The 13,368-nt window shown below is 40.8% G+C and overlaps 1 protein-coding gene across 1 annotated transcript; it reads right to left on the minus strand.

The window, feature by feature from the left end:
* Positions 1 to 510: 510 nt before the first annotated feature.
* Positions 511 to 10,526, minus strand: eve1 (even-skipped-like1). The gene is made up of 3 exons (XM_033645767.2): positions 10,206 to 10,526; positions 8,322 to 8,563; positions 511 to 2,095 (listed from the first exon to the last, which is right to left on the minus strand). Exons 1-3 carry the CDS (start codon positions 10,207 to 10,209, stop codon positions 1,610 to 1,612), a joined length of 732 nt encoding a protein of 243 aa, XP_033501658.1. The 5' UTR covers positions 10,210 to 10,526; the 3' UTR covers positions 511 to 1,609.
* Between the last annotated feature and the right edge of the window lie 2,842 nt (positions 10,527 to 13,368).

Below are 13,368 nucleotides of genomic sequence, written 5' to 3' on the forward strand. Positions count from 1 at the left end.
AATGCCTGCAGTAAAAAGTGACAAATCAGAGTATCCAAAATTGTTTTTGATGTACATTAAAGTGCAGAAATGCTCTACCAGCCAACTATTGTAAAGAGCTGACCACCAGGGTGTTAGTATTGAAAGGCAATGAGTCAGAAGATGAAACAGAGACAGTTTTCCTTCAAAGCAACATCACTAAATGGTGACAATCTGCAGAAAGTTGAAAGATCCTGGTATTTTCCCAGCATTTGCTGCAAACATATACTCACCTTTTTTCGGATAACAACCGATTGCATATACTAAAGAATATCAAATTTACTGAAACAAAGCTGGCGTCTCCACTTAGGAAAATAAGTGGGGAGAGGATAAGCCCAAAAACTGAGGATCAACCATTCTCTGTGGCTGACATATTGATTTTTGTAGAATAGAAACAAAGAAAAAATTATTTCCAGAAAACTATTTACTATTTTTAAAGAGTAATAACTTAAAATTGTGGAAAAACCTTTTACCCGAGCTTATGCTAAAAAATATATGCATCTTGTACAGCCCTGTCTCCAGCAAGCATAATTACTGTTTTGGTTAATGAAGTCAAGCTTTGAAGAGAGAAAGATAACATTTCCCTTTTCATTCAGTTTTCTGTCAAAAAGGGCTGTCTGTTTGGGAGGTAGCATATGAATGGATAAATGCCAGTTGGATATATTGTACCTGTTGTGTGAGAGTTTGTAAACAAATGTTTTGATATAGTTTTGCTGTTTGTTACAGTGGTTCCCTATTACTTCAATTCATCAATAGTTATCTCTGTTTTTGGAGTCTTTGTTCACTGAAGGCATGCGAGGAAAACAATGTTTTCTTCACAGTTCATAGGGTAAGTAATTGATAAAATAGTCATTTGGGGGGTGAAGTATTCCTTTAACATCAGCTGGAAGTTTGCAGACTCTTTAGGGTAGTCAAGGAATGGTCAGACTGAAAGCAAAGCTTTTCTTAGCTGCAAAGTCAAAAGAAAAGGTGTTACACATGAATCGAAGTGGCATTTGTGCGAGATGAAAATATTTCAACTGGAGTTATAACTTTGCTCAAACCCAGGCTGTATGACGCCTTTTTATGAATGCACAAAAAAAATCTGAGCTGCTAACATTTGCAGTGTTGATAGATTGATTTTTTTGGACAAGTAAACATAGACTGTGCCTAGACTGTAGTGGTCAAAGTCATGAAAATCAAGCAGGTATTTGCTCTGTGTTGAATCTGAATGCATCTTCAGGCTGGCAGTGTGCTCAAAATAAAATTGACTGTGGCCTGCTGGGCATGCCACTGAAAGGTTTCATTTCAGGGAGACCAACTAAATGTGTTGAAATAATTGCACAGCAATTTTGTGTCTCCTAAAAAACATTTGGCTCCAGTTAATCAGCAGGGTCATGTGACTGGCATTGTTTTAGATAAGACATACATTTCCTGTTTCTAGTTGGTGAAACTCTTAAGTGTATTGCAACTTGACAAGCTCCACCATGTCCATCTTTAATAGCATTAACTGAATTCACAGTGAGCATACTGCTATTTCCCTGCAGCAGCTTATGTGACAGCAGTTTGACAGCCTTGGATAGTGTGGCAAATCAGATTTTGTTTGATGGTTTTACACCATCTCCTCTCTCCGCTCCAGACTGGCAGACTGTATGTTGGCCTTAGGACTATGGGGCTGACTCAGTCCCAGTGTCTCCCCTCTGGCTTTCAGCAGTTGTTCTGGTCCCCAGTGCAGACAGAGTGGGCAGGGACATGAGGCGGGATGGTGCATGATGCTGGTGGAGGGGTAGAGGGCTGCTGTGGTTGGAGGCAGCCCTCCTGGTCGGTTGTGGTACTGGGAGAGGCGGAGTGCATCCAGGGTCCTCATAGGTGCACTGTAGCGGCTGTGAGCTGAGGATGCCGGTGAGGAGAGAGCCAGGGGGTAGTGGTGGTGGAGAGGGAGGTGTGGCAGGTGGGGTGGGATAAAGGGGTATGGCAAGGTGGAGGAAGGAGAGGCACGGCCCATCAGGAGCGCCCCCAGAGGGTCGACAAGAGGGTGAGGCCACGGCAAAGAGTGTCTCTGCCGTTTGTCCTTCATCCTCCTGTTCTGAAACCACACCTGTAAGTAAGAAGGAACAGAAAAAGACACGAAGAGCAAGAAGGGAAGGCGCGAGGAGATGGGATTTGTTAAGATTAGAAAAGATAAAAAGTAAGAGAGAGTGAGACAAAGGTATAGATTTGCAGGAAAAAAAGACAGGAAGAAAAAATAAAAACAAGATTAGACCTCACACAGCCGCTCTGGATGAACTGCTTCAGGTAAAGTTGTGTTTTTTAGGACAGCACAATATGACCTTAAGGTTATGCCATAAATGCTGACATAAAAGGTAATTCTCCAAACACCTTCAAACTACTTATCTTAATCTTAAGTATCAGAAGTATGTTTACATGTTTACACTCAGTAGCATACTAACATCCACTAATTAGCATTGATTACAAAGCACAGCTGGTATTGAAAGTATTAGTATTGAAAAAAATTGAGAACTGCCAGTGGCACTACAGGAAAAGTGTGCATATCTATAGCACATTTCATGACAATCCATATAATAGCTGTTGAGATATTTCACTCAAAACTAAAATGTCAAACTGCTGGTGGCATTAGAGGAAAAGTACAGGGATCACTAAAGTCATTAGAATACATTGTGTGGGAACCATAAATAAATTGGAGTACTATGTACAGAGTCTAACTGTAGATAAAGTAATCATTCTGATCATTGTACTGAATGTGCCTAAATATTCTGACTGCAATACTTTACCCCAAATTACATTCATGTTTCAGCTAATTTTCTATAGTTAACATAAGCAGTGAGATCTTCACCTTCTTAAAGGGAGAGTTCAGATTTTTTTTTAAGTGGGGTTGTATGGGTTATTTATCCATAGTCAGTGTATTACAAACAGTACAGCCGTGGCCAAAAGTTTTGAGAATCACACAAATATTAATTTTCATAAAGTGTACTGCCTCATTTTTTATGATGGCAATTTGCATGTACTCCAGAATGTTATAAAGAGTGATCAGATGAATTGCAATTAATTGCAAAGTCCCTCTTTGCCATGAAAATGAACTTAATCCCCCCAAAAACATTTCCAATGCATTTCAGTCCTGCCACAGAAGGACCAGCTGACATCATGTCAGTGATTCTCTCGTTAACACAGGTGAGAGTGCTGATGAGGACAAGGTGGAGATCACTTTGTCATGCTGATTGAGTTAGAATAACAGACTGGAAGCTTTAAAAGAGGGTGGTGCTTGAAATCATTGTTCTTCCTCTGTTAACCATGGTTACCTGCAAGGAAACACGTGCAGCCATCATTGCTTTGTACAAAAAGGGCTTTACAGGCAAGGATATTGCTGATACTAAGATTGCACCTAAATCAACCATTTATCGGATTATCAAGAACTTCAAGGAGAAAGGTTCAATTGTTGTGAAGAAGGCTTCAGGGCGCCCAAGAAAGTCCAGCAAATGCCAGGACCGTCTCCTAAAGTTGATTCAGCTGCGGGATCGGGGCACCACCAGTGCAGAGCTTGCTCAGGAATGGCAGCAGGCAGGTGTGAGTGCATCTGCACGCACAGTGAGGTGGAGACTTTTGGAGGATGGCCTGGTGTCAAGAAGGGCAGCAAAGAAGCCACTTCTCTCCAGGAAAAACATCAGGGACAGACTGATATTCTGCAAAAAGTACAGGGATTGGACTGCTGAGGACTGGGGTAAAGTCATTTTCTCTGATGAATCCCCTTTCCGATTGTTTGGGGCTTCTGGAAAAAAGCTTGTCCGGAGAAGAAAAGGTGAGCGCTACCATCAGTCCTGTGTCATGCCAACAGTAAAGCATCCTGAGACCATCCATGTGTAGGGTTGCTTTTCAGCCAAGGGACTGGGCTCACTCACAATTTTGCCTAAAAACACAGCCATGAATAAAGAATGGTACCAAAACATCCTCCGAGAGCAACTTCTCCCAACCATCCAAGAACAGTTTGGTGACGAACAATGCCTTTTCCAGCATGATGGAGTGCCTTGTCATAAGGCAAAAGTGATAACTACGTGGCTCGGGGAACAAAACATCGAAATTTTGGGTCCATGGCCAGGAAACTCCCCAGACCTTAATCCCATTGAGAACTTGTGGTCAATCCTCAAGAGGCAGGTGGACAAACAAAAACCCACAAATTCTGACAAACTCCAAGCATTGATTATGCAAGAATGGGCTACCATCAGTCAGGATGTGGCCCAGAAGTTAATTGACAGCATGCCAGGGCGAATTGCAGAGGTCTTGAAAAAGAAGGGTCAACATTGCAAATATTGACTCTTTGCATAAACTTACTGTAATTGTCAATAAAAGCCTTTGACCCTTATGAAATGCTTGTAATTATACTTCAGTATATTATAGTAACATCTGACAAAAAGATCTAAAAACACTGAAGCAGCAAACTTTGTAAAAACCAATACTAGTGTAATTCTCAAAACTTTTGGCCATGGCTGTAGATGTCTGTCGGCACCAAGCGGCAACCAACTTTTCTTTTTTTTTACCTCTGCTTCCCTTTCTACCCAAATTGCACTGCGCTCTACGTCACTTCCTCTCTTTGCTTCACTTCCTCTCTTTGGTTTGCTGGATAGTCCGTTTGCATTTCCCACTGTAAGCGAACCGCGCAAGCATTCACTTGTGAGTGAACCGAGACCCCCAGTTTTCAACCGGACCAGAGTTCGCTTGTTTGGTGCTCACCAGAGTTCGAATGATCGTTCACACCACTTCAAACAAACCAAACTATTTGTGGAAGCAGACCAGGGTTTGTTTAAAGTGGACCAAATAGTGCCAGTGTGAATGCATCCTCAGTAGCTATGTCCATTATTTTTACAGTCTATGGTCAGCACTCAACACGCCCTCAGTTTAGAGTAACAGTTCGACATGGAAGCAAAGCAATGTACTGGTATGCATGGGGGCGGCAGCAAAACTGGCCTTGAGGAGAACTTTATAGCAGCTTCAGTTCTCTGTCAGAAATCGCTGTCTGATGATAAGGTAAAGCAATAAAAATATTCTAAATATAGCATACACTTAAACTTATATAGAGTTTTTTAGGTGGGACTTTTCTTTTAGGCGGCCAAAATACATTTTGTTGCTGTCTTCATCCACAGCTGCACATTACTTAGCTTCCATTGGTAATCTTACCAGGTCCTCAAAAGTGGGAATGTGCCGACTTATATCTACTGCAAGTAACACACCTACTATGGATAACCACTTCATACAACCCTACTTCAAAAGATCCAAACTATCCTTTTAAAGCTTTAAAGCTGAGACTGAGCTTTCTGTCTGTGTGTCTGTCTGTCCAGTCCTCAACTATTTCAGCAGCTCATAGAATAGAATCTCCACGGAAGGCTGTGCTTCTAAAACGTCAGGTGGCAGCGTTTACAAGGCTTCGCCTCACATTCCTGCTCTTTCATAAAAAAAACCCTCCAATGGTTGGCAGAAAGGTGGATGCATTTACTGCATATTAAAGCTGCCGCACTGGGCCAGTGGGCCTCTGCGTCACATGTTAGACACTGCTAAACCTGTCAGTACTCAATCTGCCATGCTGATTGAAATGACATGTAAGAAAAGAGATGATCACAACCTCACATTGATGGGAAATGTTGAAGGGGCATTGTTGTTTAGGTCAGTAACTTTATAGTTTTTGCTTCCTGTTTTGAACTGCTTCTTGGCTGTGTCACATACTGTGAACAAATTAAAAAGTATTAATGAGGAAAGACTGTTGTTGTGAAAGCTCACTGTCAGCCTGGATAGTACAGAGCAGGCGATTAGCTGAACACTAGAGGCAAGAGAAACAGCTAGCCTGGCTCTGTCCAGTGTTCAAAACTACACCTTCCAGCCCCTCTGAAGCTCACTGATTAACATGTTGTATGTTGCACAGAAACAGCAAAGCAAAAAGGATCATTTGTGCATACATATGGACAAAATGTTTGTCAAGTAACTATTCCAGCGCAAACGTCCCCTAAAACCACAAACTGCTGTTTTTTCTTGTAATGTTTGTGTTCACATTTGACAAGCCAGATACAACATAGTTCCACATTTTGAAAAATACGCGTTATTACCTTTCTTTCTGAGAGTTAGATGAGTTAGCTTAGCACAGTGACCGTAAACAGGGGGAACAGGTAGCCTGCTTCTGTCCAAAATAAGCAAAATCCACCTGTCACCAGTGGTGTAATGGCAGTCGGTGAGGTGGGTATACTACTGGATAGATGGGGGAAGGTGGGTATATACTATTCCAATTGCTTTTTGGCTGATAGGTGGTTAGGCTGAATCACGTTGTAATGTGCTTAATGTTGTGAAACATACCCGGTCAAGCTTAGGCAAAAACACCTACTTTATTAGGCTTAAAAAAAGATCATGTTTTTGGTTAAAATAAGTTGTTTGTTATGTAGGCCTAATGTAATATGACGTAAATACATCATATGAGTGACATCAGTGCATGGCAATGATACATAAATTACATAATGTGACGTTTAAACAACAGTGACTTTTGGTTTCACATGTGAAAAGAACTCCTGAGTGAAAGTCTTGTTATGTCTGAGCGATTGAGCTCCCCTATCTCCTGTCCTACGCAGACTTTCTTGTTCTTTATGGGCTGCATGATGGGATTACACCAGGTGCATAACAGAAGTGTACAGGCTGGTAGCATCTGAGGCGTCTTTGGTGGCAGAGTTACGCCCTGCCAGCAACCCAAAACAGAAAATCAATGTCGCCAAGCAACAGCCATGATAGCACCTCTGTGCAGAATGAGGAATGTTGTCTTGAATACAGAAAACCACACTCAAAATGCAGCTGTTTTTAACTGTAACTCTGTCCAAAGCAAGGTGGATGTATTGAGACTTAGGCAGAATTTACCCTTTTGCGTTGAATCAATGCCGTATTACAGCATATGCTCTGCATCAATGTAGAGCCTACTCCTTAGCCTGATGTGCACTTCCCCAGAAATGGTACTACATGTTGCAGCAATGCAGATAGTGTTTATTTTTGTAAGCTGAAACCATTTCCCTCAGTGGAAACAAAGCTTTTATTTACTTTAATTTACTGATAAGAAAAAATAAATTGTGTAGATAATAAAGCCTCCACTAAAATAGCATTTTAAATCTTGTGTGTGATTTATCTTTTGGGGATTTATATTTCAGGAATTATCCTGGCTTCATATGAGCAGAGGAACTCTCTGCTTGTTGCTAGGCTAATTCATACAATGTAAAATGCCATAGGCTTGTGCTCATAACGTTAGCATGTTATATTTGTTAGGAAACATGTTTAGTATAAGACAGTTGTTTTGTCAGTGAACCTTGTGAGTTGTAGGCTAACGGAGCCGAATTTTGTAACATTACCTTTGTTAATAATAATACTAATAATGCATCAGATTTATAGAGCGCTTTTCAGGACACTCAAAGACGCTTTACCGTGCTGAAAAATGTCAAATGTTAAATGTTGCTGTCGTTCCTGGTTTTATATGAGAAGATGAAAAGTTTGCTAGCTGCTAGGCTAATTTATGCAATGTAAAATGCCATAGGCTTATGCTAATAATGTTAACATGTTGTATTTGTGGGGAAAATGTGTCCGGATTAACACAAGTGTTTGTCTGTGAATGCTGCAAGTTATAGTGAAGCCAATTTGTGTACTTGTGTTTGAAATTGTCTCTATTAAGCCATACTTAATGTGTGTTTAGGATGTGTTTTGAATCAACTAAACTTTACAGCACTTCACAGAAACCCTGCTACCGACTAGTGTTTTGGAGGTGTAACTGCAGAGTGACACAGACACATCACCACACAAGTAAAAATGCTCACAATGACATAGGTGACTTGCGTATAGGCTATGGCATAGAGTCTGTGCACAAGTTTAAATACTACTTTAAGCCAAAGTCAAGTTCCAAAATTCCTTTGATAAAGCTTGATTAACCTGCTTGGGGGCATGGGGCAAAAATGAGGTGCTGGGCTCCCATTGAAATCCCAGTTCCTCCCACTCTCTGTACACCTTTACATCCTTACTATACTGGAATATTAAATGGACCACAGGTTTTTTGTGTGTGGTTACTGTGTGGTGGAAGCTATCAAACTGGTAGTGAGATAAACACATCTTCATGTGCTGCAAAAAAAAAAAGAAAATCTGTGAGGCTGGTGCTGTGTGCTCCCAGAGGAGCTACTCAGAGGACTCTGAAACGCTTAACTGGATTTCACCGATATGGTGGCATTTTGATGAATCTGTGAAGTAGCCTAACATATTTAAAATGTTACATTATCAGAGACTGCAGCGCTGAATAACCACAGTACCTTTATTGTTGTCTCCGGTAAGTTGAGAGCTGTGGCCAGTTCGCAGCGCCGGGGTCTGGACACGTAGCTCTCCTTGCCATACTCCTGCTCCAGCCGGGACAGCTGCTCTCGCGTAAACGCTGTCCGGTGCCGCCGGCTTTGGTCGAGCAAGGTGCTGCGCGGGCACGACTCCGTGCGCTCCTCTCCGCCGGGACCGTGCACAACGGCGGCGGCTGCCACCGGCGTCTGTCTGCCCTCCGCCACTGAAAGGACATAAGTAATGTAAGGATCTAACAGTAAATGCGCAGACCAAATGTGTGGGAGCAGCCTTTTACAAGGGCGTAGGTTTCCTGGGGGGGTGGGGGGGTGTCATGTGTAATGGGGGGTCTGGGTGTCCTCCGAAAAAAAAAAATAGAATTGAGCACTCATATTTCTCCATTCCGGTGAAATGTATGCACTATATGTGCCTTGCCTGCATCAATTTAGGGTATAAATGTTAAAATGTCAAAATAGAAGTCCTCTGTTAGTTTCACCTTTTTAATTGGTGTTCTTAATATTGAGGGTTACGTGTCCTCTGTGAAGTGAATCAGAAGTAGCGGTGCTGAATGCTAGATATTTTAAATACACTGTAAATGAAATTTTGTAAGGAAGCTGATCAAGGACAAGCCCAAAGATTAGCCTGTGCTTCTTAAACCAAATGTTGTGTTTGGGGTCCTTGGGACCCTGGGCCCTCTTTAAAGTAAACACCACCCAAATTAAGAATTATAATATGTTATTTCCATGGCCTGTTTTATCACTATATGTGAACATGAGCTACTTACTTCTTAAAGCCAGAAACCAAAGAAGTTAGTCTCAAACTTGGAAAAGTCTAGAGCTGCTCCTTAGACAATGAATGGGAGCCTGATTTTGTTGAACCACAGAATGTTTTTCCAATACCCAGATGAGCTTTATTCTGTTGTAGTGTTTTCAGTTGTGAAACAGAAAATGTTCCCATATACTCAGAACATCCTCCTGCTGCTCTCAGTGTCATCTACAACATCTCTCCCAAGTCACTGTCAGTGGAGCAGCTCCAGACTTTATATACTCGATGACATCACAAATTTGAGTTTTAGCACTCTAGTTTTTGGATCTGGGAGAGAGTTGTTCATGGTTACTAATATTTCTGGACTGTCTTAAGCCATATGGATAACCAATAACACGTATGACTTCTGAAAATGGCTGTAGTTTTCCTTTTACACACTTCATCGGTATGTTACTTTAAAACCTTTTCTAATATTATAAAAATACTTGTAACTTTATTCTGAAGGTCCACATTAGCCTACTTCTGAATTGGGTGTCAGAGACCCTAGCTGTAAAACATGGTTAAATACAATACATTGTGATACTGCTCTATGTCTGTGATTGGAGTTGACAGTACTTTCTACACAGCAGGCTACCAGTCCTCCCCAATCCCAAATAAGTTTATTAAGACTTTAATAACTGTTTGTTCATAAGCGCTCTAACAGGGAGTTTCTCTGGAGTTGAATGGACCCAAACATGATTAACATCAACATACTGTCCAATTTTTTGTCTGTGAATGGCATTCGATGAAACTAAATGAAACGTTCAATGCTTTATGGGATTTAATAGAGTCAGAAGAAAAGACAAAATGTATTCAAAAGAAAAATTGTTTGATTTTGTGGTTATTTTTCATCATTTTTACACATAGCAGTGAGGTCTGTGGGGCTCTAAACAATGTCAACAAAACCAAAGGGTTATTGGTATGGATATTTTATGTTTAGGACATTTTATTTTATTTTCTAATTTTGGAATTAAGACAATCTTTGTAAATGTGTCTGTAGAAGAAATATAACAGTAATCTCAGTTATATTAGTAACTTTTTGGAAGCACTCTTCGTGTACTTACGCATCAGGCTGCTTCTGTGTGACTGTATAAATGTGAAGAAATCCCTCCCGTGTGTGTCTTTTCTCGACAGTTCTTCAGGCTGAGTATCCTCGCTCCTCAGGCTGCTCCACTCCGCTTCAGAAGATGCTGACTGCAGTGTGACAAAAACCTTATCTCCCTGAGACTCTCTCCCACACACTTGATCCAGGTCTGTTCAGACACTCAAGCAAAAGATGAGGTGTTTTGTCCCAACACACCCCTCATCCTCCCCCCTCTCCTCCTCCTCCTTTACTGTCTATGCTCCCCTGGGCTGCTTCCCTCTCTTCTCCTCCTCTGCCCCTATCACAGGCGCTCCAGACGGGCCGTCGTGTGCTCGTCGGCCCGGCGCGGCGCCGCGGCCCGAAGAGGTGTTAAAGGTGTTTAGGGATAAAGCCTTTGGTCTCCGTCTCGGCCTTTGTACTTTTGTTATGGAGAATTAAAGACGCGCAGGCAGAGACAGCAACCAGACTCTTATTGTTCTCCGCCGTTTGATGTTTGCGGGTTTGGAAGTAAATCATTACAGGCCTAATGGCTCCAAATGGGCCGAGATGGAGCACGGTGGAGAAGAATTTCTAATTAAAATTATATTACGGCCATATCTGTAGGTATTATAGCCGATACGTGTTTTTGTTTTTTTTTATTTTAATCTATTTTCAGTAGCCTATTACAGGGTATCAGATTTTTCAATAACACATATTTTATTTGAATCGAGAATGGTATTAAATATGAATATTGTTGTTTGATATATTTTCGGGTTTTACTGAAGTAGATTAATCTGAAAACATTTACTCTTATTTTTGAAGGCAGAGGCTATAGTAAAGTACCCATACCTATTTCAAAATTTTCTGGGACATGAGTAAAGTTTTTTTTTTTTTTTTTTAATTTGAAATAAAACTTTTCTAATAAAACAAGCAAACTTTTTTCCCCATGGTGATTTCAAGAAACATTGTTTGTCTTGATCTGGCATTGACATAATAATCAGTTATGACAACAAGGGGCAGATTAATTGAGCTTTATCCTATTGTAATAGCAGTGCGGCGTCAATCAAAACGCGATCCTTTAAGTGTATAGCCTCGCCTCCAGTGCAGAAGCTGACCCTTGAACCTGTGTTTTGGAGTTTATTATGGCTATAATCTGCGTTGATTGTTAATCCAGCGGCCAGATGATGATAAAGAGGACAGGTGGAGGACAGAGACAGACAGACGCCAGGTAGGGTGGAGTCACTAGTAACATGCAGGAAATTTATCATTATAAAAAACACAGGTACTAAAGAAGAATCACATTCAGAGTCAATGGCATTACTTCCTCACTGTTTGGAGTACAGCCCTCACCGCTGCATGTGTAAAGATATTTCTTCTTTCCTTTTTGATTTATTAACTTAGACTACATATATGAAAACAACAAACAAAATGTTAATCCTTCTCTTTGACACAACAAGGCTGCACATTTGAAGGTGACAAAATATGACCCTAAATATGTCGTAAATAATACGAAAATATAAAGATTAAAATGAAATAAAAATCAACTTGATGCCAAATTAGGAATATTTTCATGTTTTATGTGGGCTGTGCATAAATATACAGTATATTCCTTTTGTCTACCAAAAGTGATTCACAGCTATGCTGTGCTTCAAAAGGCAATCCTGCACTGGCACTGGCACTGGCACCAGCCTCTGAAATAATCATTAGCAAATGGAATCATAATCAGAAACAAATTTAACAAATTGGCATTATCATCACTGTTGGTTCCAGTGTTACAGTGTACTGCAGTTCGACGTGTGTTGTCCAAGTTGTGTTTCCATACCTCAGCAGAAGCCATTGCTCGACCGCTGTAGGTACAATCAGTGTTAAACACTGTGTGTCTCTTTTTCAGCACTTTTAACTGTATTAAAAAGTGGAGGAAACAAATGTGATTGGGGGGGGTGCGGGGGGAACAGACCCCTTGGCAGATTTAGTCTCCCACAACGTTGAGTCCATGGCTGTGGCCTTGATGTGAACCTGAAGTTATGGTTTAACTGTTAGACCTTGCACGAACAAACTTTTAAAAAACTTTAATAACAAAAATCCAGATAGACTTGTTTGGGGTTTGGTGGGAGTATTGTGTGTAATAAGTCCTGTCAGCACCGATCACAGAAATACAGTAGATGAAAATACATTGTATTTAAGCAGGTTTTTACAGCTGAGGAAAGAATGAAAGCCTGCTGTTGACGTCTTAAAGGGGTACTCCAGTAATTAATTATTGCACTTCCATAAAGTTAGGGGAATAACAAGAGACAGATTAACAAGACTACAGCTATTGGCTTGGTCATGCTCCACTTGAGCCTTATGCTCACATCAGCCTGCTAACATGCTTACAATAATAAGCAGCATGTGCATGTTTAACAGGTATAATGTTTAATATGTATATTGTGTTGTTTAGTGCATTAGATTGTTAACATTAGCTCTGCTCCACCCACAAAGTACAGCTGCATGTTGAGGTCAAAAATTGAAGAATAAAATATTTTGACCAGATGGTAACATTATATGAAAGGTCAGGAGATCAAAGTGATTACAGCTCATCCTCTGGGGACCGTGAATGTGTGCCCCAAACTTATTAGCACATCATCCAATAGTTGAAGAACTAAGTCAACCTCATGGTGGTGCAAGAGAAAATGACATAGGATCACCAAAGTCATCAGAGTGTATCCTCTGGGCACCTTGAATATCTGTTGTAAATTTCAGGTCAACCCATCTGATAGTTGTTGAGGTTTTTCACTCAAATGTAACCTCATGGCTCATATGATATCCCCCAAATTACCGCCTTATGAATAACTGTAAGTCCTCAACATAAAGTTACATAATTAACGGAACGTTATGGAGGTTAAGTTTAGAAACAGAAACATGGTGAGGACGTATCTTAAAATGACTCAAAGTTACCTCAAAGTTCACCCACCTCTTAGGGAAAGTCCTGTGTTTTGTGAACCATCTACCACTCCATCCTGTCTCCTGACTGGACTGCACTCCCATCAGTGCACTGGTCACGATTCCAAAATATGTGGGTTACGCACAAATTACTGGCTTAGCAGTCCATCTTCTAGTTGTTGAGATATTTCAGTCTGGACTGAAGTGGTGAACCATCTCATTGACAGGACAGGGTGTTAATGTTT

The sequence above is a fragment of the Epinephelus lanceolatus genome, chromosome 18, assembly GCF_041903045.1.
Source record: "Epinephelus lanceolatus isolate andai-2023 chromosome 18, ASM4190304v1, whole genome shotgun sequence".
NCBI lineage: Eukaryota > Metazoa > Chordata > Actinopteri > Perciformes > Serranidae > Epinephelus > Epinephelus lanceolatus.